General features: G+C 41.3%; 1 protein-coding gene across 2 annotated transcripts in view; it reads right to left on the bottom strand.

Annotated features, from left to right (window-relative positions):
* Positions 1–4,312: 4,312 nt before the first annotated feature.
* Positions 4,313–26,520, bottom strand: part of P3H4 (prolyl 3-hydroxylase family member 4 (inactive)) — a 37,779-nt gene continuing 15,571 nt past the window's right edge. Inside the window, exons 2-8 of one of the 2 annotated variants that reach the window (XM_081971007.1) lie at positions 22,917–23,066; positions 20,588–20,759; positions 16,318–16,446; positions 15,156–15,301; positions 14,090–14,173; positions 13,186–13,330; positions 4,313–4,607 (exon numbers count right to left, since the gene is read on the bottom strand). In XM_081971007.1, coding sequence (XP_081827133.1) covers positions 4,588–4,607; positions 13,186–13,330; positions 14,090–14,173; positions 15,156–15,301; positions 16,318–16,446; positions 20,588–20,759; positions 22,917–23,066 — 846 coding nt within the window. In that variant the 3' untranslated portion in view covers positions 4,313–4,587. Of the gene's footprint in view, positions 4,608–10,600; positions 12,788–13,185; positions 13,331–14,089; positions 14,174–15,155; positions 15,302–16,317; positions 16,447–20,587; positions 20,760–22,916; positions 23,067–26,520 lie in introns of those variants that run through there. The other variant, XM_081971008.1, reaches the window with a different exon arrangement.

Below are 26,520 nucleotides of genomic sequence, written 5' to 3' on the forward strand. Positions count from 1 at the left end.
GCTTGGTTTAGCCTCCCTGGACATTGCAGCAGCAGCCCCAAGTGCGCCGATCTTGCCATTTTTTGCATCGGGGCATGCTGCAAGGGGAGGGGGAGTGAAGACCTTTTCCAGCTGGCGCAAAGGACTTCCCCTGCCCGCACCTCCACCATCAACAATCCCGAAAAGGTCTTTACTCCCTCTCTCTTGCAGCAAGCCCCGATGCAAAAAATGCCAAGGCCTTGCAAGGTCCCCGAACTTGGGCTGGCTGCGCCGCATAAGCTCCTGCCCCCACCCCCGCACTTTCTGGCGGCCCTGCGGCCCTGCGTTATAAGCGAGCCCAGGATCCTTGCAAGGCCGCAAAAGGTCACCGGACTCACTTATAGTGCAGGGCCACGGCAGCCCTCCCCCCGCCCCACGCTTAGTTGCAGCTTACTTACCTTCTTGAACTCAGCAGGCAGCAATAGAGTGCCAAACAGGAAAAAAGGTAAGTGGGTTTAGATAGGGTTCTTAGAGGCGGGCGAGGTGATTGGTGAGGTAGCCAATCAGTGAGTGGTGGGCGGGGCTAGGATAGTGCAGACGGGCGGGGGGAGCGAGCAATGGAGCGGCTTCTGGCTGGGTGGGGGCAAGCGAGCGAGCGAGTGAGTGACAGGGGCGGGGCAGGAACTTACTTCTGGGTTCGTTGACCAACCAGTTCGCCCGATCCGGTGCGAACCGGCAGAAACCCACCACTGGTCTAAAGTAAAAACATAAGTGGGGAGCAGATCAGAGGTGATATTCATCAGGTTCTGACCATTTCTGGAGAACCGGTAGTGAAAATTTTGAGTAGTTCAGAGAACTGGTAAATACCACCTCTGACTGGCTCTGCCCCCATCTATTCTCTGCCTCCCGAGTCCCAGCTGATCGGGAAGAAATGGGGATTTTGCAGTAACCTTCTCCTGGAGTGTGGTGGGAATGGATATTTTACCGTATCCTTCCCCTGCCACGCCCACCAAGCCATGCCACACCCACCAAGCCTCACCCACAGAACCGGTAGTAAAAAATTTTTGAATCCCACCACTGGAGCAGATGCCTTTCCTATGAGCAGTGTGAGGGAGTGTTTGCACTGAATGGCTGTCAGCTTGTTTGCTGTGGGATTGGAAGGCATATGGGTGGTTTGTGTATGCACTAGAAAGGTTTAGGAAGGAGCAGACCAACTAGTGGATTGCCAGGTTATTGGCTTCCAGTTGATTGTTTGGCTAGACGTCTATACAATTCATTTAAAAAAATGTATTTTACTATTTGGGATCATTACTTTCCAGTCTAGATCATTATATTATTTTGTCATTATCATTGGTTAACTGCTGCTCCCTATTTTTGGGAGGTTAGCCCATCGGATTGGGGTATGGAGGTGGGGAAGCTATATTGATCCTAGTTGTTATGGGCTGATGGAGATATGGCTACTTCAGGGGATGGAGGCTTCACAATTTGTTATATTTGCTCCTCTGGCTCAATTCCTGGCAACCTCAGCCTCGAGCTTTTGATAGGAAATGCTGCTTCTATTTGTAACAAGGCTCTACTCATCCATGATTTAGTGGTTGATGAGCAGGTAGACCTGACATGTATTATCAAAACCTGCTTGAGTGGCGGCAATGATGTAATCCTGTTAAGACATTTGCTTACTTTGATTCTAAAGTCCTTTACCAGCCTCATTGCAAAGTCTATAATGACATTTTGCTTGTGATTTGAGATTCTTCTGTTGAGGTAACATTGTGCAAAGGTTTGTTTATTAAGTTGGGCCATAGAGACAAGATTGGAGATTCCACTAGTATAACTGACCTTCTGCTCAGTACAATCTGTAAACTGCTGGACTTGGTCTTGGGACTTGTGTTGGCATCTTTAGGCCATTTGTCTTTGGGGAACTTTAGGTTCCATCCCCTTCATCTAGAATAGTTTAGGCTTTTATGTAATCCTTGGAAAACACAGCTTTATCCAGTAAGTTAAAGCCTAAATTAAACATCTGGCTACATATTGGACTTCATTTTTAGTTCACTGAAGTTGTGCAGTGATTTGGATATGGATGGTATAACATCTGATCCTTTGCCATTGTCAGATCACTGTTTTAGATTACCACCTAAGTGACTGACACCTGAGACCTCTGTAGGTCAATTTGTCAATTTGTATTATTTGCCCTAGGTATCTTATGGATCTGGATGGATGATCTGACAATAGAAGTCAACTCATGTTCTTGAGCTGATTGGCCTTGAACAGCTTCCATCTTCAATCTTGGTGAGCCTCTTGGTTTATGGAGCATCTCTGAGATGTAGAGGCAGGAACAATGGCTGAACAATGGTTGAGGAAAACAAAAAGTGAACCTGACCAGTTGGGTACAAACCTTGATTTAACTTCTATTGTGACAGGAAGCGGGAGATGGAATGGCCTTATTTAAAATTGCAAGTTTCTCTTTAGGGAATGTTGAGCAACAACTAAAGGCGTCGTTCTGGATCCAGAAGATTGCCAATAGCTCTCTGCTGAAGAACATTCTGGAAGCATTCAAACAGACAGTCATACTCTCCCACCTAAAGAGGTATTCCCTAGACTAGAGTTAGCAATATTTTCTAATTATAATGTTGGCAAATCTTCTAGAATAAATGATTATCCATTGTAGTCATTTATGTTGGGATTCAAACCTGAGCACCAGATAAAAGTGGCATTGATCATATTGGTAGATTTTCTTTACAGGTACTAGGTGGAAGTAGTGCGGCTATTCTGGTCCTGATTGAACATTTAGCAACCTTCAGCATGATCAACTATGATCATCTGAATTGATGGCAAGAGGCACTGCTTTATAGTGATTTTACTCTGCATAATTCAGAAACAAAAGTTGGCTTCATGGCTCTTTGCGTGAGAGGAACCTTAGATATTAGTTTTCTTTGAAATACCATTAGCTATCAACATGAAACCACTGAGGGAAGTCATCCATCAGTTAGGCATACAATATCACCAATATGTTGATGTCAACCTTGCTTTGCTATCGTGGCTGTACCACTAATGATACAGAAGTCTTATCTCAGTGTCTGAGATGAAAAGAAACTGGATGAAATGAAACACAAACAGTATGATGATTATGATGCTTATTCAGTTCCAATGTTGACTCTCAAAAGGATAGCACTGTTCCTAAAGGAAAAGATGCATGACTCGGGAATCCTCCTAAACCTGCTGCATGAGCAGGTAGAGATCATGGCCTAAAGGTTGCTTGCTTATTCTCAGCTGCTATGCGGCTTGCAGCCCTATCTAAATTGCAGGGATCTTGCAAGTGTAATTGGTACCTTTAACTCTTAAGGATTAAACTGCTGCTATTGCTCTACATGTACAGCATCGCAAGACCTTAGATACAGTAAGTTCCCAATTGATACAAAATAGTCTGATTATTGATGGGCATTGCTTACCAAGATGATTATCACATTCACATTTTAGGTCCTGCATTGGTTGCCATTAGATTTCTAGGTACATTTCAAAGCACTCTGGTTTAACTTATATGGCTTGACACAAGGTACTTGCAGGATCATTTTCACTTACTTGAATCAGCATATCCAGGAGAATATTTTATTTATTTCCACCTCTGTAAAGTTATAGAGATTCCATTTCTCTATTGCTGCATCTGACTTATTAAACATTCCCCTCTTGAAATAAGGATGTGCACCATCCATCTTAATAGTCTGGAAGCTGTGAACAGCATCTAGTGATATCATCATCATTATTCTTCATCCCACAGTAAGCCAGATTTCAGTCTCTGTTTGGCATTTTTGTCTATCTATCAAGTCCTCACCAAGGACCTGGGATTGGCAAATCTGGATGTTTGATGGTGTTAGAGATATCATCGCAGGATGGAAGCAGTTCCAAGTAAAGCTGCCTTCTGCAATTGACTGTTGGTAAATTTGTCAATGCCTATGGTGTTCAAGTGGTGCTCCAGTTGTTTTGGGATTGCACCCAAGGCACCTATTACTATTGGCATTACCCTTGCTTGCCTTTGCCATAGTCGTCCTATTTCTATTTGTAGGTGTTAGTATTTTGTTATCTTCTCCAGTTCTTTCTCTTCCATTTTGCTGTCTCCAGGCACTGCCACATCCACTATCCAGACTTTTTTGCCATTGTCGTTGTCGATGTCGTCGTCGTCATCATCATCATCATCATCATCATCATCATCATCATCATCATCTTGTAGTATTTATATCATTGTATTTTTTTCATTTTACTTTGTATTTGTTTGTGTTATTTGTTGTTACTACATACTGATTACATTTCTTTTTATTTTAATGATGCTTACCACGTATGCTTTACTTGTTTGTAGATTTTTTACTGGGTTCCGATAAACCACTACAAGTCTTTATTGATTTGATAGTATACAAATAGATCAAATAAATAAGAAAAGAGGAAGTGGGAGAGACAATAAATTTATCAAGGAGTCCTCACTGTAGAAGAAAAGAAGATACAATAAAGAGCAGGGTCTAGTGGGACTTTTAAAAGTCTGTAAGATTCATCTTTTACAGCCTCCTTTTTTAGATGGTTATAATACTGGGAAAAGTAGGAGGAAAAGGATGATCAGAAGAGGGTGATCAGCAGCTGGCCTTGTTACAGTGGTGTTGGAAAATCTGAAATACCAAATTAGGAACAGATCGTCATCAAGAAGAAAATTTGCTTATTGTTCGTGATTGCTAGAGGTCAAAAACAACTGTGGGACACATAATTGTGGCATGTGTGTTTTAGTGGTAAAACACTAGATAGCATTTTATAAATAGGACAAAATTCATGGATGATATTATTTTCCTTCAATAATAATTGACTTAGGGCGGTATATGCCCACAGAACTGTAGCTACAACAAGATCCCTGAAAACAAGAGGAAAGTATGAGCATGTTCAAGAGGTTCTTTAAGTTTACAAAAGTAAAATATTATCGCAAAATACAATTCAAGGAGTATGGAACATATTTAATTGGCACATAAGGTTGATGAGATGTCCTGGATGAGTTGCCTACATCTTGGGTGGGTCTTCCAAATTTTGCTGAACTACGGCTGCCAGAATTTCCCTCCATCGGCTATGCTGATGGGGATTGCTAAAATTGGAATTTCTCCACCCTACTATACAGGTTCTAAGTAAGTGTATGGCAAGCAGACATAGAATTAACTGGAAGCTTCAATACATCTCCTGCTGGAAGCTCACACTGCTACTTTTTGATGCAGTTTTCCTGTGTCTATCAATAGTGTTTAGCCTTGATAATTACATGAAAACAGAAGTACTGGCCACAGAGGACAACAGATATTCTTAGCAGCATTCCTTAATTGAAAGCACTTGAAGACACCCAATATGGCTATTACGAAGCGTGTCTAAAGCAAAACATTACAAAAAAGGCAACAACAATTTAAAATTCCTCGAAAGATTTATTGGTTCGTTTTTGTAGCAATTCCTGGAAAAATTGTGTTATTTTTTAATTAACTGCAAACGAGGTGCAGCAGCAGAGACCAACTTTTCTCCTTTTATTTTCTTAATGAATTTCTACTTCTGAGACCCTCCAAGGAGTCACTTGATACATGGAATAGATGCTCCTTTAACTGCTTTGGTTTTAGGGTAATTAGAGGTTTAAAAAGTGGAGTGTACCCATAAGAGGATATCCAGCCTTGTCAATAAAGTGCTTTTAAAATAGATGTAGGAGCATGAGCATAGAAACAAACAAATTAAAAGCTTAGCTGCCATCTCTTGCAAAAATTAAACTTTTAAGTCATCTTCAAAGGCAATCTGGCATTATAGCACGTGCCAATAATCTACTTAAATAATTTTGCCAAAAACAAATAGCAATCTTCCCATTAAAGCACACAGGAGCCTTATCCATGAAGTTGAAATTCCCAGATGCAATGGGATCACACATACTGGTATTTCCAACCTCAACATACCTGAAAAATGCTATTTCGGAGAAGGCAGCTAAGTAAATATTACTTTATAGACGTACTAAAACCATTAGAGTTGGCTCTTGTTCTTTGGACTGCATCAAAGCTATTAAGCGTGGGTGCCAATCTTCCAAACCTTCCCTCCCCCTCCCCCATTTCCACCCTGCCCTGTCAGTTCTGGTTTCCAAAAGTATGGAGATCTGGTAGTAAATAATCTTAAATAATTCCATGATGTGAACTAGTTGAGATCACTACCCTTTGGGAGGATTTGCAAAAGCAATAAGAGCAATAAAGGTGAATTTCAGCACACCTGCCTAACCTCTGGAATGTTCATAAAATGGTTGCTAAGGTGTGGTACACAGTTGCTAGGTGGTGCTGAGTACAGGTGGAGCCCCTGTGAATCATGTGACAGACAATGAATAAGCTCAAGTGTTGTGGTGCCAAAGGGTTTCAGGGAAAAGTAGGTGAGGCCTGTGGGCGAAACTGGAAGAGTGGGAGAGAAAGCAGAAGGCAGCAGCAACTTGTGTGAGAAGGTGGGGGAGAAAGTGTCTTTCAGTGATTTTCCAAGAAGAGACCAGCTCAGAAAATAAGACAATTTATCTATACTGAGTATGAAATCAGTGACCAATACTGGTTTACTCCCTTGTTATCTTGATATTCCAAAACATGATTGTACATGCATGCTTATATACACCTAATGGCCGCTCAATTTTCTTAACATTCCATTTCGTATTTCCCCTGAAAAGAATTAATGCATTTGGCTGACCTGAAAATGTTTTCTGATCTGGCACTTCCCTTATGTCAATAATCTTTTGATGTTAGTGTCATTGGGAAATGATTAATCTCTAAGCAGAGTTTCTCAACCTTGGCCATTTAAAGATAAGTGGCATAAAGTGAGCCTCGATGGGGTGTGCCATTCTAAAGGTGGCTAATGGACTGAGGGAAGATTCTACCTCCTCCCCTTGCTCTCCTCCTTGCCACCTTTCTCAATTTTAATGTTAATATTCATTACCATAATACTTTAACGCTTTGGTCTGGGGCTTTTACTTGTCAGCAATCTAGAGTTGCCTCTAGGTGAGTTAGGCAGCATATAAATTTAATAATAAAATAAATATAATTTATTTTAAATAAATGTAGAATAGATTCCAGTAGATTCTAATAAATCCTAATAAATCCTAATTTATTTTATCCAGAATTACAGGAGTTAAAAGTCCACCCATCTTAAAATGGCTGAGGTTGAGAAACACCGACCTATTGCATGAACCAACCTGTTTGTCAACAACTTAGATATATACTATTATTATTCCTTTGAGCAAACTGGTCTTTATTCAATTATGCAGGTTTTCCTTGCTTAATATCAATTGTTCAGCGGTGTTAAAACTTATGATGATGCTAATCTGGACTGATCCCTCGTGATCGTGATTTTGGGATCTTTGCCAGCTTCCTCCAAGTAGTTAATGAGGAAGCTGCCCGGAAGTCACAAAATGGCTGCTCCATTATGTCCTTGTTTAACACCCTTCAGCCATTCACTTAACAACAGCAAGTGGAAGTGCTGGAATATCCAGTAGTAAGCGACATGGCATGCTTTCTGACAACATTCTGGTCCCAGTTGCTGTTAGCTGACTACCTGTATTCAACTTGGATAATATGCATTATAACATTTCATGCCCTATTCCATTTAGTTCAGGAAAGTTGGTTCTGAGAGCAAAAGGGAGTTTCAGTGATTCATATGTGGTATGACTGTTACAGGATTGCTGTTGGAAAGAGGAAACACAAAAAGCTTTCTGTGAATTTCCTTAAGTTACCGTAGCTTATCAACTGACATAGTTTGATAATTTTTAACCTTTACTATTCTGAGTCTTTCTCTTTAGATGGAAATGCCAATGAGTGCCAATGAGACAGCTTTGCTGTGTTTGGGGTGTGCCTTTCTACATCTGCTACGGAAGGCCATCCAAAATGGATATCTTTGAACAAATACCTCCTCCTCCTTAGCAGGGACCAGTGATTTTTCACATCTCAAATCTGATGCAGATTACTGTACAGGAATGTGGCAGGTATCTTTTAGAAAAAAAACCTTCCCAGTTCCCACCAATCTGAATCCAGTTCACAGCAAAACCTGGAACAAAAATGAGGCCCTGAAACTTTTTGTTCCCACCATGCCAGAAATATTTAGCTCTTGACAGTTACACACTACAGTAACAGTGGTAATAATAAAGGTTGAAATATACAATAGCTTTCATAACAGCTTATGTAAAGCCCAAACCTGCCACCTACTGGAGAATCCAAAGTGTGTTCCATTAAAAAGGCCACAGTTAGAAAATCAGTGACAACGAAGAAAAAGCAATGAGGTCATGGCTAGCGTTGTGTGTGTCCTGAACCTACAAAATTGTTATCTTCTCTCTTTTATTTCTGAATCAACCATAACTATTTATTTCTGAAGCTTAAACGAGTTGCCCTACTCAAGCTAAAGCTTAGAATGTATGTAGGTAACATACTACTAACTAAAGCAGGGGCCAGCAACCTTAAACACTCAAAAGAGCTTCAAAGGTCCTAAACATAAGCCCCCTATTCAATTCTGGAGCCAACCGGAAGTCTGGTTCTCCCTCCATAGAGTCTTCTCTTAGTGCGACATCCTTTTTCCTCTACCACTCCTAACCCGAAAGCCCTATCAATTATGGCGCCAACTGGCAACAGGGAGCCACAGCAGAGCGGTGAAAGAGCCACATGCGGCTCCAGAACCGCAGGTTGCTGACCCCTGAACTAAAACATCCTTTAACACTCTGGAAGCCTTCAGAAGTACTGCAGTACAATTCCTTGCCTGCTTACCAGGAGTCCAAGAACTTCTGGAGCAGTGGGTCTCAACCTTCCTAATGCCGCGACCCTTTAATACAGTTCCTCATGTTGTGGTGACCCCCAACCATAAAATTATTTTATGTTTTTCGTATTTTTTTTGAAAATACATGTTTTTCGATGGTCTTAGGCGACCCCTGTGAAAGGGCCGTTCGACCCCCAAAGGGGTCCCGACCCACAGGTTGAGAACCACTGATCTGGAGGAGGAAGTAGGAAGTAGGAAGACCAATACAATGAAATACATCATGGCCTTAGGTACATATGCTTATATCCATGTTCTCTAAATAAGAAAGACAACCATGGAGCTCTTGATGTAAATGGCATCTGTCTGGTCTCAAAGCTCATAAATTCCAAACAGCTATCTATATTAACAAATGTGAATTTCTGCAATTCTTAAGCTGGTTCACAAATACATGCATCTTAATTACTCCTTTTAGCATATGGCATTTTTCAGATAGCTGTATAGCTGGGTCTGCAAGGAGATGTTTAAAAATCCATGTAACACCCCAAAGCAATTTAGAGCCATGATAAGAAGCTAAGCTGTTGACTCCAAGCTTGTGCAACAGGATAAGCTCACTGTGACTCAATAAAATTGGAGGGGAAGACCACTGAGCTCATTAGATGAGCAACCATCACTGCCGCTTTCTATATCTATCACTCAGTGACTCAAGGCTGAATGTAGAGATTTTCTCTATTGTTGAGAAATATTATGATGTAAATAGAAAAACTGTGGCTGAATCCAGATTTGGTCACATAAAAAAGCTCAGTGAAACTAGACAAGTTATTTCTTAATGCCAGGTTTCATTGATTTCACTGTCAATTCAAGCTGCATCCAATCAGCTAACTATAGCATTGGATATATAATTTACCACCTTTATAGATCAGTTTCTCAGGTTGAACCTATAATACAATACAATACAATAGCAGAGTTGGAAGGGACCTTGGAGGTCTTCTAGTCCAACCCCCTGCCTAGGCAGGAAACCCTATACCGTTCCAGACAAATGGCTATCCAACATCTTCTTAAAGACTTCCAGTGTTGGGGCATTCACAACTTCTGGAGGCAAGCTGTTCCACTGATTAATTGTTCTAACTGTCAGGACGTTTCTCCTCAGTTCTAAGTTGCTTCTCTCCTTGATTAGTTTCCACCCATTGCTTCTTGTTCTACCCTCAGGTGCCTTGGAGAATAGCTTGACTCCCTCTTCTTTGTGGCAACCCCTGAGATATTGGAACCTTATGGGGTTTTTCTTCTTTTTCTTTGAAAATGTTTTGCTTCTATTTAAAAAGCTTCTTCAGTTCTTCTTGGATGAGAAGTGAAATGTTTTCATAGAAAAAAGAAGCCAAGAAAATCCACATATCAAGTCCTTCCCAAGGAATTGGATTAAGCAGATGTGGATGTTTGGTGGTGTTAACAGATATTGTTGCAAGATGAATAAAGCTGCCTTTTGCAATTGACTGATGGTGAATTTGTCAATGCCAATGCTGCTGCAATTATTTTGAGGTTGCACCCACAGCATCTATTACTATTGGCAATAACCTTTGCTTTCTTTTGCCATAGTCGTTCTATTTCTATTTGCAGGTCTTTGTATATTGCTATCTATTTCAATTCCTTCCCTTCTATTCTGCTGTTTCATGATACTGTTTATTTTCCACCTTTCTCATCATGAATAATTGTCCATCTGCAGACTGACATCCTCCAAATGTTACTACACCAGCACCCAGAGTTTCCCAGGCAACAGTGCCTCTATTTTTCCAGAAAACCGTTCCTTTCTCAGGAATTACAAAAGCATGCTTTCTCAATATCTCAAGGAAGAAATTTGGATGACAGCAGCAAAAACTTAACCAGAAGACAGACAGACTAGGAGAGATTTTTATTAAAATATAGCTACAACTAATTAAAAAAATATGTACAAAGTAAAATGTTTAAATAACTGAAAAACAAAGGCAGCTCTTTGAATGTAAAAAAAAAATATCTTGATGAAACTGTTTGCTTTCAGAAAAGTTAAAGGATAGTCCATTAACTGCAGGTTTTCAGTAGACACATGGGGAAAGGGAAATGTCAGAACATGAGTTTCTTGGAAGTCTGACTCTTTAAAAGCCCAAGGCAAGGTTGAACACAAGGAAGACTGGGATCTGTTGGAAGATTTGCAGCTGACCTGCATGTATTTTCACCCTCATAAAAAACAATTGTAATAGTACAAAGAACTATTGCCCAGTTTTGTGAGATGAGTGATGTACATAAAGTTTTATGGATAAGTGAAGGGCAGGAGTAAAAATGCACAAAAATGACATTAAAGCAACTCATCTTGAAACCTAATTATTAGCTGAACATGTCCCCAGTTCTAAAAGTACAGAGCTCTCTTCATCAAGCCATATTTCTGCATGCTCACTTTTCATGTTTCTAGTTTAAAGTCTGCTGACTCCTAGTTTCGGAGATAAGTTCTGATTGTTTGAACTTTATTTAGTTAAAAGGAAGTTAATATTTAATTTAGGATGGTTTGCTCCATGGCCACAAAAGGGAAAGTGCAAGCACACATGCACACACACTGCAAAGGTTCTCTTCCTCATCCAGCCAGTCTCCATTCTATACAACTGCATGTGAAAGCTTGTGAGTATACACACAGATCAAAAGTTTCCGTGACTACGAAATAAATTATCAGTTAAATTGCTAAGTACTTAGTAAAGTAAAATAATATAACATTAACTTCCTATGTGCATATTATGACCATTCTATTTTTTCACACAAACCACTCTCATATGCAGAACCACATAAATACATTCACACACATTTACACCTTCCTTTTTCCAGTAACAGGAAAAACAGAAAACAATGAGAAGATGGGAAGGGAAAATAAAGAAAAAGAGAAGATAAAAACTTCAGAGGAAGGAAGAGCCTGCCTTCCCAAAATGAGCCAATAAAGCAGGAGAAAGAAAGCTATGATAACACTGCCATTGCTTTTGTCTGAGAGCAAGAAGTCAACAAATATGAAGGGAGAAGTCTCATTCATCCATAAACCTCACGTACAAATAAGACAAAAGGCTCTTCTCTGCATGTGAGAGGAAGATGCCCAGAAAATGGCCAGCATCTATGCTGCTTTCGTCCTGTCTCTTTAAACCCTCTCACCAGCCAGTACAGAAACACTGGCTATAAAAACTGTCCTGAGAGGCATTGGGTGCAGATGATGGTATGTGGGAAAGTGAAGAGGAAAGTAGGCATGTGATGATGTGAGAAGGTAAAGCAGCTAGAAAGACAGTTCTCTCTAGCAATACTCACAAGGAGTAGGAGTAGCAGAACTCACAAGGAGTAGGAGTTGGAATAGCATGAGTAGAAGTAGCAGTGATGAAGAATGGACTAATGATGAGTAGTAATTGTGTGAATGTTTGTGTGTGTGGTCTAGGGATCTATATTGTTGTTGACCCTTTTGTGTTTGGAGCCCACTAAATTGAGTACAGTTAAAAGAATCCATGACACTGCAGATAGATTATAACTTCTCTGCTGTACACACACTTAAAAGTTAATTATTGGGGAGGGGAGTTGTCCTGCCTTTGGGCAAATAGGGCATTTAATAAATCTGAATATGGAAAATCCAGTTATGCACACACTACCTTTCACAGATGGGTAAGAACTTTGGTTCCCAACATATATGAGGTCACAAAGCAGAATATATAAAACCAGAAATAAATGCAACATTGGCTTCTTTTTTTGTCCTTTGTGTTGAGATATTTTTATTCCAAGCCCATTCACAGTACTTTTTAGAAATGTGGTTCCGTTGGGAAGTGGGAAGGTTTCCTGGTTTAGCTCAGAGCTGTTCTTGTTTTATCAATCCATTTGCAGGAGAGGATCTAAATATTCTGCATAGAGGTTCTGCTGGTGGAACTTTCCCAGTCTTTGGAGATATTACTGTGAGGTTCAAAAGGCACAGAACATGCTGTCAAAATTCATCTTGCCAGTTCCAAGTCTACTTTGGTAGGTCCAAGAAAAGAACAATGGCTCCCCTTCACCTGCAGTTATTATGGGAATCGTATTGCTCAATCAAGTCTCTCTGAGAACAAAGAAGATTAAAATATATTACTGCAGCCTTTTTACAGGGACCATTTGTAGATATCTCTGCCACCACTAGGAAAATCAATGGGGAAGGGGGGGGGAATCCATTTGCTCACTGCTGCCTCCTGCAGGATCTATGCAACATTCACAATAAGCAATTGCAAACTACAGAACATTGTAATGAAAGAGGAAGAAGAGGAGAAACATATGGTAGTTGTGCATAGTTGAACAGAGCTCCCGCAGCCGAAAGATCAGGCAGATACACTTCAATATAATCAAACTAAAGGCAGGGGAAATGAGACAGCAAGTAGTGATCTCTAACTCAATGTTAGAGATACAGACAAGAATGAGCAATGGAAGGTGAACAAACAGTACTTCAGTTTTATTGTCAATTACCTTCGTCACCTTTGTCTCCTTTTGATCTGGGTTCCTGCCACCATTCAGACAAAAAACCCTCTTCATAGTCACCAATGTCTTCAAACTCAGCATCAGATGGCAATGCAGGTTTTTTTACCCCATCAACTCCTTCGTCTACCTCTCCCTGAAGTAGGATAAAAGAGCTAATCAGAAGCAAAGCAAACAAGAACCGAGACTATTCCATCTTCTGCACATGGACCATTTCAAATAGAGTATTTGATACAGAATCCAACATTAAAAAAATAACCATATACTAGGATTTATTCCTGAAAACAAGAGGAAAGAGTGCAGAGAAGAGCAACTGGGTATGTCTAGTCTGATGAACAGAAGGACTAGGGATGAAATGATAGCAGTGTTCCAATATCTCAGGGTTGCCATAAAGAAAAGGGAGTCAAACTATTTTCCAAAGCACCTGAGGGTGGAACAAGAAGCAATGGGTGGAAACTAATCAAGGAGAGAAGCAACTTAGAACTAAGGAGAAATTTCCTGACAGAACAATTAATCAGTGGAACAACTTGCCTCCAGGAGTTGTAAATGCTCCAACACTGGAAATTTTAAAGAAGAGATTGGATAACCATTTGTCTGAAGTGGTGTATGGTTTGCTGCCTAAGCAGGGCATTGGACTAGAAGACCTCCAAGGTCCCTTCCAATTCTGTTATGGGTAATGCCGGGTAAAAGCTTAAAATCCTGATGGCAATCCTTAGGTAGCTAAATCCTCTCTTTCCAGCTGAGAAAATCTGAAAATGAAACATTTCCCTTTTGTCTTTCAGATTTATCTAGTACTTGCCATCCTCAAAGTAAATTAATGGGGCAAAGCTGGACTAAAGGAAACAAAAGCTAGCTCTTAATTTATCACATTTCTACCTGTTTTCCAAGTTCTCACCTCATCATCTGGCTGGAGATATTGTCTGGCAAACTCCAAGAGTTTCTTCTGTGTGGATGTCCAGTTATGATAACGCAAGGCCTCCTAAGAATACCAGAGAGAAAAGAATCAGCTAGAACAGGTGAGAGAGCAACAATATTTGTACTTTGTACAACTGGAGCCTGTGTTGGTGCCAGCTGAAGAAAGGTACAATCTACCAAGTAGACCCAAGCATGCAAACATTTGTCTGCCCCCCAAGTTAAACTAGCTCTGGGGATTACTGCAGCTGCAAATCATGTAACTTGAGGGCTCGGGCACTTCCAGTTGTAAAGCTGCAAGCGGCAATGAAGTTGTTGCATGGGAAGGAAAAAGTAATGGAATAGTTAGGAATGCATCTAACACGCACCCCTCCTGACAAAGTTTCCATTTGGGTACTATAGTGATATCAATATAGAACAAAGAATGAGAGGCCTTGCTGTCAGTTACTGTAATTTCACTATAATTATTCAGTTTATCTCAAATTTCAAGATCAAACTGTTGATCTTCCCTCTTAAGTCATAATCAAGTAATCAAACTACTTCTACTCACTTCCGTTCTCCTTGCTTCTCTTGGGGCTTGTTTATTACAACCAGAACCATAGACAATTATAGCACTATACAAAAATTATCCAAAATGGTTATTCTAAAGCATTGTGGACAATCTACTTTGTTTTATACCACTGGGGAACAAGAACATCAAGCCCCCTCCTATCAGAAACTAGAAAATGTGACCTTCCAACATTTCTGCAGACTCCCGATGCTTCAATTTCTCATCCTCCCCAGCCACCATTGTATTCCTTTTACAGATTCTCAAATAACTAGATATGAAGACTAATTGTTACAAGTTCAGAAGGGAGGGGAGATTGATACTAGGGTTTCTCCCCCCCCCCCCCCGAGTTTGGAGTTGTGTCTTTCACAATCAAGGGGAACCTAGAGAATCACATTGTTCCTGGGATGCTGTTAAGAATCCCACAAGACTGCATTCAAAATATATCAGTGCTCCAAAACAAAATAGTAATTCTTATCCCAACCACCGTTCCGGTTCATACTGGTCGTGGGTTGAAGTCCTCCTCTTCCAGATGCCAACGTTCACGATAGAAACGATAATAAACCAGATTTTGCTGCATGACTTCATCTCCAGGATCAAAGAGCATGTAGCTAGCTACACTCTGTACTGCATTCTTAATATCATTCACTGTGCAGAGAATAATGTACAAAATTAGCAGGAGAGACACATCTTAAGCACATGAAAAATAGGGAGGGAAGAAAAAAAACCAGGAAAAATAGTCTCTCACCAAAACAGTATGTCTTTATAAATATGGCCTGAAAATAATATTAACCTCTACTGGCCTTATCAAATTTTAATCAGAATGTACTCAAAAAGGTTGCTGCACTTTCTTGAAAGAGAAGAAAAACGATTTGAGCTTCAGTGGCGCAGTGGTTAGAGTGCAGTGCTGCAGGCTACTTCTGCTGCCTGCCGGCTGCCTGCAATTTAGCAGATCAAATCTCACCAGGCTCAAGGTTGACTCTGCCTTCCATCCTTCTGAAGTGGGTAAAATGAGGACCCAGATTGCTAGGGGGCAATATACTGAGTCTGTAAACCCCTTAGAGAGGGCTGCAAAGCACTGTGAAGTGGTATGTAAGTCTAAATGCTATTGCTATTGTCTCTGTATTTCCAGGTTAGGGCTATTTGGAGCTTTGAACTTAGAAAGGAGATCATAGTTCACTCAGAGAACCATTTTTTACAAGCTGAAAAAAACAGGTCTAATCTTAAGTACAGCTAGAAAACTCATGTTTTAAACTTTGAAGCGTCAATGTCAGATAGCATAGATGAGGCCAGATGGAAAAGCAATCTGACTTTTCCAAACACCAGATTTTCTGTTTTTGCTACAGGCAACATTATGTTCAATTTGTAGTAGTAGTAGTAGTAGTAGTAGTAGTAGTAGTAGTAGTAGTAGTAGTAGTAATAATAATAATAATAATAATAATAATAATAATAGTAATAGTAATAGTAATAGTAATAGTAATAGTAATAATAATAGAAATTCGTCTAGTCGGGGATAGGAGACAAAGGTGGAAAATAGGAAAATGTCTACTGTCCCATCCTCTCTCAAACCAATGGATTTTGACCCAATGCCTCCACAAGGTGGCACTACTTCAAATCCTCTCCTCTCCATGAATCAAGGCTCCCAAATCAAATCAAGGACTCACATTTGTAATATGCAAACTGAAGATAGTGATACATCGTGGCCACAAATTTCTCCACAAAATAGCCACCAACATTTGGGGTCAGGTCAACTTCACAATCTACTTTACATTGCAGGACAAAAACAAAACGATCTGGGGAGGTAGAAAAAAAATAAAGAAAAGTATTTAAAGAAAGTTAAGTTACTATTTCATTATCACTTAAGAGAAACAGCTTTTGTAACCCAACTCCATTCATATTTACATGGATTCAGTGATCAGTGTATTCAATACAGCAGCTGTAATTTCTTATTAGCTTTGGCGTTGTCTCTCTATACTTCCAGTATTTCCAAATTTTTAATATTTTTTTGAATTTGGCTTTACCTTTCCTAACATTTTCATATCATCTAGATGGCCTAAGCAACCATTTTCTTTCTTTTTATATTAGAATAGAATAGAATAAATAGAATAAATTTAATTTGTTAGCCGCTCCCTCTCCAGAAGGACTCGGGGCGGCGTACAATAAAAACCCATACAAATATACATATACATACAATACATATACACATACATACAAACACATACACGTACATGTACATGGAGGAGGTAACAATCGTTAAATGCATACAATAATAATAATAGAATTAAAATTAACAATTAAAATACCCTCAGTTAAAATTCCAAATTTAAAAAAGACTGTCAGGAGCAATGGGATAAACCAGTGATGGCGAACCTGTGGCACGCGGAGCCATTTGTCAGGGCATGCGAGGTGCTGCCCTGTCAGCTGGCTAGCACGCATGCGCGGGCTGGCCAGCTGAGTTCACCTTTTTAAAAGCCATTTTTCGCCTTCCCCAGGCTCCAGAGGCTTTATAGGAGCCTGGGGAGGGTGAAAAGAGTCTCCCCCCCCGGAGGCTTCAGGGAAGCCTCCGGAACGCTTAAAACCACCCTCCGAGCAAACCAGAAGTGACTTCCGGGTTGCTCGGAAGGTCGTTTTAAGCGTTCCGAAGGCTTCAGGGACCGTCCGGAGGCTTCCCTGACACCTTCGGAGCACTTAAAACGACCCTCCGAGCAACCCGGAAGTCACTTCCAGTTTGCTTGGAGGGTGGTTTTAAGCGCTCCGAAGGCTTCAGGGAAGCCTCCGGACGGTCCCTGAAGCCTCCGGAGGGCCTCCGGGGGGCGGGGGAGGCTCTTTTCGCCCTCCCCAGGCTCCTATAAAGCCTCTGGAGCCTGGGGAGGGCAAAAAAAGCATGTAAAAATGGGGGAATCGCGTTGTGCGCGCATGCACACTGGGGGATCGCCCCTAGCATTATGGGTGCGGCACGCCCGCACACGACCCCCCCGCGCTCCCCCCACTTGTGGCACGCGAGCCAAAAAAGGTTTGCCATCGCTGGGATAAACTATGGTTGAGCCAGGCCAGCTAATTGGAAGAGGTGGGTCTTGAGCTTTACACGGAAGGAGCGGAGATCGGAGGTAATCCTGATGTCAAGGGGGAGGTCATTCCACAGGGCTGGGCCCATCACAGAGAAGGCTCTGCTCCTAGGCGTCGCCCCCCCGACACTGTTTGGTGGACGGCACCTGGAGAAGTCCCTCTCTGTGCGAGCGGATTGGTCGTAGGGATGTATGGGGCAGGATGCGATCCCGTAGGTAACTAGGTCCTGTGCCATGGAGCGCTTTAAAGATCGTAATCAGAACCTTGAAACGCACCCGATAGACCACAGGAAGCCAGTGCAGCTCGCGCAGGAGAGGTGTTACATGGGAGTATCTAGTACTCCCCATAATCACCCGCGCGGCCGCATTCTGGACCAACTGCAGTCTCCGAGTGCATCTCAAGGGAAGCCCCATGTAGAGAGCATTGCAGTAGTCTAGGCGAGACGTCACCAGCGCATGAGTGACTGTGCGTAAGGCATCCCGGTCCAATAGGGGGCGCAACTGGCGCACCAGGCGGACCTGGTGGAACGCCCCCCTTGCCACGGCTGTCACATGGTCATCCATGGACAGCCGGGCATCCAGGAGGACGCCCAAATTGCGCGCCCGCTCCACGGGGGCCAGTTGCACGCCCCCAATGGCCAGAGATGGAAGCAACTGGTTGAACCGGGGGACCGGAAGCCACAGCCACTCCGTCTTGGAGGGGTTGAGTTTGAGTCGGTTGTCATCCATCCAGACCCGTACGGCTTCCAAACACCAGGACATCATTTCGACGGCCTCGTTGGGGTGGTTCGGGGTGGAGATGTACAGCTGAGTATCATCAGCGTACAGATGATATCCCACCCCGAAACCATGAATGATCTCGCCCAGTGGCTTCATATATGTGTTGAACAGGAGTGGCGAGAGAACCGACCCCTGTGGCACCCCACAAGTGAGGGGGCTCAGGGCCGATCTTTGCTCCCCTGCCAACACACGTTGCGTCCGGCCGGAGAGGTAGGAGCCGAACCACCGTAAAACAGTGCCCCCAACCCCCCAACCCCTCCAGCCGGTGCAACAGGATACAATGGTCGATGGTATCGAAAGCCGCCGAGAGGTCTAATAGGACCAGGATAGAGGAACAACCCCTATCTCTGGCCCTCCAGAGATCATCAACCAACGCGACCAAGGCCGTCTCTGTGCTGTGCCCGGGTCGGAAGCCGGACTGGCGCGGGTCTAGATAATCATTTTCCTCCAGGTGTCGTGGAAACTGATAGGCCACTACACTCTCTACAACCTTCGCTAAAAAGGGAAGGTTGGAGACCGGACGATAATTGGCTAGCTCCGTTGGGTTCAGGGAAGGCTTCTTGAGTAAGGGTCTCACCACCGCCTCTTTCAAGGCGGCCGGCAGAGACCCCTCGCCCAACGAAGCATTCACTAGGCCCAGGAGCCAGTCGCGTGTAACCTCCCAGGATGCCAGTACAAGCCAGGAGGGGCACAGGTCCAATAAACATGTGGTAGGTCGCAGACGTCCACGTAACCTGTCCAAATCCTCGATGGCAACCGAGTCAAACTCCTCCCAGAGTGGTCTCTCAAGACTCGCCTCGGACGTCTCCACTAGACCACTGAAAGGGACCCATTCCCTCCGGATTTGAGCGATTTTATCCTGCAGATATTTCCCAAATTCCTCTGCCCTGCCCTGTAAAGGGGCTTCCCGCGGCCTCTGAAACAGAAGGGAGCGGGTCACCCGGAACAGGGCGGCAGGGCGGTTCTCTGCGGATGCAATGAGAGCGGCACAATGTTGACGTTTGGCCGCTCTCAATGCCACAAGGTACGTCCTTAAGTGGGTTCGTACTTGTGCTCAGTCAAATTCGGAGCGGGAGGATCTCCAACGACTCTCTAGGCGTCTCTTGTGGCGTTTCATCACCCTTAGCTCCTCGGTAAACCAAGGGGCCAGGGTGGTTCGCAAAGGCGCCACTCGGTCTAGGGCCCCGGCAGTCGCATTATTCCATGCGGCTACCAGGTCCTCTACCCGGGGGCGGGTCAGGTCTACAGGAGGTGGCCCAAGCTCCATCTGGAATTTATCTGGTTCCATCAGGTGCTTGGGGCGGAACCATCTAATATCTTCTGCCTCTGCCTCCCCGCAGCGGGGGGTAGCACCAGGGAAGTCAAGTGGGAGAAGTGAGTGATCTGACCATGACAGGGGAGTGATAGTTAAATCCCCTACTCCCAGATCACTCATCCATATTATTTATTATTCATTATTTATATTATTTATATTATAAATAATATAATAATATATATTAATTATACCTATTAACTATTTTACAAGGCAAGATTGCATTTGCATACAATTTATTGGCATTATGAAGTTATCCCATTTTCTGTCAGTCAATGCAATTGGCAGTTCTCTTTTATACAGTTGATGAGGGCTCATGTTTTGGAAGTGAACAGAGGGCTGAATGTATTTACAGAAAGAGGTGCTAGGGGTAGGTAAAGGAGAGTTAGCATTTCAGAAGTACCTCTCTGAAAAACCAACAGGTGAGGTGGGTTAAGATGGTATTGGAGATTTTGCAGATATGGTTACAACATCAAAACAAACAATGCAGAATTTTAAAATGTGTATCACCGAACAGAATAGCTCTGTATCCAAATGAACTTATAGTGATGTAATACTTGAAGTAATTCTAAAGTATCTCTTTTACTCTGTGCAATAGCTCCATATTAAATCCTCTACTTGTGCCAGTCCTTGCTCCACCCAAAACCAATTAAAAATGAGGAGAAATGATTTTATACATGTTGCATAATTGACATTTCAAACTTTACACCAGAAAAAAAAGGACAGTGGATCAGCATACTGTATGTATGATGGCTGATCTCTCCCTGATTCCCTTACCTGCTATGGCTGGATAGAAATCCTTAAATTCAGAGACTTCATAGCTACCCTCGCAGCCAGCTAGGCAATTTTCATAGGCCTCATAGTATTTGGACAGTGCATGCTCCATGTCAGCAATGCTACTCCTAAAATCTCCACTATTGTAAAGCTTCACTGCTCTGACAAAAACCGTCTGCAAAGAATAAATAAAAATTAACAGGGTGAGTATATTTTATTTTTATTTAGGTCTTTAAGCTTCTTAAATTTAAATTAATAATTCTCCCTTCCTTGATCCTGCATTTCTTAAATTGACTTAAGAAAGTCAAATTATTATTATTTTTTTAAAATGCTGGCAGGCTACACAAAGTTGCTTCATGGGCCATATGGATAATCAGGAGACCTCAGAAAAATTTGCAGGAAAGCCAGCAAGAGACATTCCCTACTCCCTCCCACTGATCATTAGCACTATGATATCTAATTAATTCATCCTTGAATATTTAGGGCAGTATTCCTCAACTTGGTACCTTCTGCTTATTGTGACTGCAACTTCCACAACAGAAGTTGCAATTCCAGCTCTTCTGGAGGACATCAAATTGAGGAAGACTGATATAGAGTAGAAGACATCAATTTAGCAAACAAAGATTCCTAAAATAACTTTTTCATACATGTAGCAGAAGGGGGAAAAAACATACAAGAAAGAGCATTAAAGTGCAATCTTCTAACATCAGTCTGTTTCATGTTCAAAACTCATTGGACTTATCTTTACCAGGTTTTTATTGATTTTCTTTGGTGATAGATACAACCTTCATTTTGGACTCCAAAAGACTTCAGAGAACTACTGAAGAAGCAGATTTTCCAGCTCCTATACAGTTGGGGTTCAGAACTGGGCATAAGAAAAAAAAACTGTATTTATGATGTTGGTTGATGGCCTTATTGGGAAGTGGGCTCGAATTAGATTTCTTGGCTGCCTTTGACACTACTGTGTTTCCCCCCGAAATAAGTGCTTGGCCTTATTTTCAGGGAGGTCTTATTATTTTTTGAGGTGCAGGAGGTGGCGAGCGTGGTCAGCTCATGGCTGCTGCTGTGTTACAATATTTTCAGGGGAGGACTTATTTCAGCGCATGCACTTAAAAGCCCGATTAGGCTTATTATCTGGGGAGGTCTTATTTTGGGGGAAACGGTATCAACCATGAAATCTGTGAGGATTGGAGACACTATATTTGAATAGTTTCACTCCTTCCTTCGTAGCCAGTTCTAGTTGATGGTTGCAGAAGAGAAGTTGGTACCATCTGGCTTACATGTGGAGTCCATGTAAAGCTTGAGCCTCTCCCCACTTTTTAATGCTTACATGAAAAAGTTGGGATTGTTATCCATTAGTTTAGGTACGGTATCATCACTTTGGTCCACTCTGACAATACAGCTGGAATCTCATTCCAGTATCAGAAGGTATGAGTAAGTAGGAATGAGCTGAAATTAAATCTAAGCAAGTGCAATTACTATTTCTTCACTGATGTTCTCTGCTAGCTCTGATGATATTGCATGAAGGGATGGTATTATTCCTGGAGCATGTCTATGATTTGAGGGCCCTTCCCACAACTAAATAGATAGGCGGAGGCCAGAGCTGGAAGGAATTTTATTCACCTATCTGAAATGGCTTGGTATCACAATTTTAACCTCTTGTTACCTGGTTGGACTACTGAAGTGTGCACTACAAAAGTTTGCCTTTGAAGACCACACAGGAATTATACCAAAATATAGTGATCCTCATGCTAACTTATAGATAGGCTCTAGAAGCATATTACACTTGGGCTGTGGGTCTGTGTTGGCTGCCAGTATCTTTCTTCCCACGGTTTAAAGTGCTGTTCGTAGGTTATCAAGGCCTATAAGGTTTGACATCAAAATATTTTCAGGGCCATTTCCTTCAACCAAAATGAATCCTTCAATACGACAACTCAGGAATTTTCTTTAGTAGTTCTCCACTATTGTGAAATTAGGTGGGCTGAAGCTAGGAGATACTTCTGTGTTTCCATTTTGTAAAACAATCTTCCAACAGACATTACACTTACCTGCTAATTTTTCTGGTAGCAGATTAAAAGCAAGGTCTTCCAAATACCATTATGTTATTATATCATGGATATTTAATAATTTGTTAGTTACTTGACCATGACAGTCTAAAACAAGATAAGATAGGTAGACAGACAGACAAACAGACATTCATTCATTCACTCACTACAAAGAAGCCTGCAGACCTTAATTATAGAGCAAATTGTACTAGCAACTTTTTAAAGCTTTCAATTGTAGCCCCATCCTGGGGATAAATTTTCCTCTCCGTAATATTCCAAATACATACCTCATATGGTTGTGCTTCCAAGTCTACAAGATATTCATCTATATCCACCATAGTTTTGTAATAATTGAGGTACTTTTGGGTCATCTCATGCTTGGGATTCTTCTGTAGGAATGTGTGGGCAGCTGATACAGCTTTCTCAACTTTGTTTGTCTGGGAAAAAAATATAACAAAAAAATAGAGAGCAGGATTTGAATTTTGAATTTTTTGAATTTTATTGAATTTATAGACCGCCCCCTCTCCCCGAAGGGACTCGGGGCGGTGTACAGACAGCAGTTAAAAGACCATATACAAAATAGAAAATCTTAAATACCCCTAAAAACAAATTAAATGTAAAGCTGTACAATAATAATAAAAATTAAAAAGCAACCTAAGGAGGATGAGGCAGACTGTAGGCTTAGAGAACTTACTTTATTCTTTTGTTTCCACCAGAACTGCATATGTTTAGAGTTAAAGGACTTTAATTGCAAGATTTTGTTCTGAGTTCCAGAAACCTAATTGTTCAGCACAAAAATCCACTACTGGTTACCACAAGTATTTCAGCAGCGAGCCATGTCACGAATCAATCAAATGATCTAGGCTTAGTTCAGTATGCACTTTGTCTGAATATCCCAATGAGATTGGGAGGAGCTTACTTAAATAAAATGTATTTAAAACAGAGATATTAGGTTGTTTTTAATAACTGCAACCGCTGTGGAGGTACACTTGCCAGAAAGTTAGTGTTGGTGGTATCAAAAATACTCATTTTTTTCCATCTTCAGATATGAAAGTTTACTTTGAGCCAGTTAACAGGATTATTGTGGGGGGAAATGGGAGGAGAAAGCACTAGTATGCTGCCTTGAGCTGCTGGATAAAAAAAAGAAAAGAATGGATAATATTTTGTTCCACATCTCACAGTTCAATCAGGGCTAACTGCACGTTTAAAGATTGAAACGTTGACCAGACTTGCATAAGGTGTGATCCATTAAACTGAGCTCAGCCTATTAAACCATATCTGGCTTGGATAAATAGGTCATTTTTGACTGCTGTCTGCAACTGTCAAACATTCATTTAGAGATAAATTATTTCATCAATGAATCTCTCACACTTTGCCCAATTTTAGAGAAGGCCTTTTATATTCATCAAGCTAACCTTTATCCCTCCTCCACCCTCATTCGCCTCTTCTCTGAAACTGAATCAGAAAATAAAAGTGGAGATATGTATGCATACTTATCAATCACCTTGACTTTTTTGATTGTGGTGAGATAGACATGTATCACTAATAACTTATAAGTCTATAGTGGGATCAACAGCTGGTAGATGCTATGTGGTTCTGAATAAAATACTCCAAACAAGAAATATAAAAGGGCAATTCAGAATGAACAGGGACTGGAATATTAATACTGACAAAGGATCTTAGGTTTAAGCCTTTCGCCTTTAATAAAAGGCTAGTGAATGGGACAAAAAGGAGCTATGCTGTAAATCCACAGAAAAATAAGGAGGGAGAACTTTTCTTCTTTGTACTGTAATATTGGAATGTTGGAACTCAAAAAGAAGGAGCCATTTAGTTTCTCAGAATCATTGAGTCAACAAGTGTTTGCCTATCTAACCAAATCTGGTCTTGCTCTGACTTTGATCATATCAACATCTACTGAAATTTCAACAGCAAGACAAGTAGATTTTGAAAGGGAAGAATTCTTTGTTCTAATTTGGGGGATTTTCCTAGATAGTACCCAAATATTATTTCTTTTTCAGGTGAGCACTGGCATCAGGGGTAGGCTGCTGAGGGGCCGCAGGGGTTTAGGAGAACCTCTAGCTAAGATTCTGTGCAGTTCGGAATCCCACTCCTGGCTAGCCCCACCCACCTCAACCCTCCCAGGAGTCCCCACATGGCCTACTTTTGATGCAGGTGAGTGCAGGACATGCATGGAGGCTCGGGAAGGGTGAAAAACAGGCCTACCAGAAGTTCTGGAAGATCGGAAACAGGCGTGTTTCTGGCCTCCGAAGGCCCTCGAGGCCGTTTTCGCTCTCCAGAGGCTCAAGAAAAAGCCTCTGGAGTCTAGGGAAGGCAAAAATGCGAGTACTGGGGAAGGCAAAAACGCAGGAGGCCAACTAGACCACACCCACCCAGCAATGGGGCAGACAATCCCTTGCTAAAATTTTTGAAGCCCACCCAATTGTCTTGTTCCTTTAAAATGAAAGGCTGCCAATCTTTGCAGGAACAAGAAACTTTTAAAGGATATTGCAGGGGTCTCTCAAAAAAGATTGTCATGGAGAAAAGGTAAGTAGCAATATTTCAAAAAGAGCAAAGCAGCCATCCACTATTTCTATTATTTAATAACACTTAGAGGTTTGTTTAGTTATATATCATATTTACAAAAAAATCAAAAAAAAATCAGATGGTGCAGGAATTTTGAAGACAGTGCCCATGGAAACCTAACAATAGCTTATAAATATGAGTAGTTACACTATGTTATACAGTCCATAATCAAGTATTTATTTTCATAAAGAGGAAAAATTCACTTAGTGGAAAGACTAATATTTAACTACTGACAAAATGAAGATGAAATTATTTTCTCTTCAGGCTAGTCATAACCATCTGGTTCCAACACTTTCCAAAGAATAAAAAAATGGGACCACTTGAGAGAGTTGATTGAATCTGAAAATCTTATAACACAAAATTTGGAGCATTTATTGAACCTTATAAGCTGTTTGTGAACTATCCAATAACACAAAACAGTAAAGAACTATTTATAATTTAAAAAATAGAATGTAAACACAATAATTGATATGCAACAGTGAGACTTTCAAAGGAAGAAAACATTAAATTTATACTAAATATTATACTTACAGAAAAGTATTATATTTTGCTGCTGATATATTTAGTATTGATCACTTAAATGAAAACTGAAAATGGAACGACCAGCTTCCATTGTTTTTTCAAATACTGTGGCAAATTTGTAAAGCCCAACAATTTGGGAAAATGATATATAAACAAATACATTCTAAGAGCTGAATTTCCTTCTCAACTTATTTCTTTATTAAATATTGCTAAAGAAAGTATAACATATGTGCCAAATGCATTTTATATGTGGTTACTGCCACAAGTACATTTTATGCTTCTTATTGGAAAGTATGCATAATTCCTTTGCAGATGAATGGCTAATTAAGGTTATGGGAGTATGCCTCAAGCCAAAGCCAATGTTTCCGCCTTTGCGGACTAATGGGGGGGGGGAATAGAGGGGATGGTTTCACGTAAGTGGCAGGTGAGCACACGGCTCCATTTGTGCAAGCAGTGGACATGCATGCCTGCCCCTTGTACAAATGAAGCTGCGCACACGTGCACATGCTGGCTACTCTCACAAGTGGAGCTGCATGCGCAAGCTCACTCACCACTTCCACGGCCCGGTTCCAAATGTGCCACAGCCTGAGGATTGGGAATCCCAACCTTAATCCAAAATAACTTCATATTCAATCTGGCACATACTTTAATTCAACCTGAAAACCGTGTTTGGATTATATTTTTTATATAAGGGCTTGTACTACACATTTCAAAATCTATGTTTCTATTAAGATAAAATCTTAATATGCTAATATTTCAATGATCTGTTAAATAACAATGGATCTT

The sequence above is a fragment of the Natrix helvetica genome (assembly GCF_964273705.1).
Source record: "Natrix helvetica genome assembly, chromosome: Z".
Lineage (NCBI taxonomy): Eukaryota > Metazoa > Chordata > Lepidosauria > Squamata > Natricidae > Natrix > Natrix helvetica.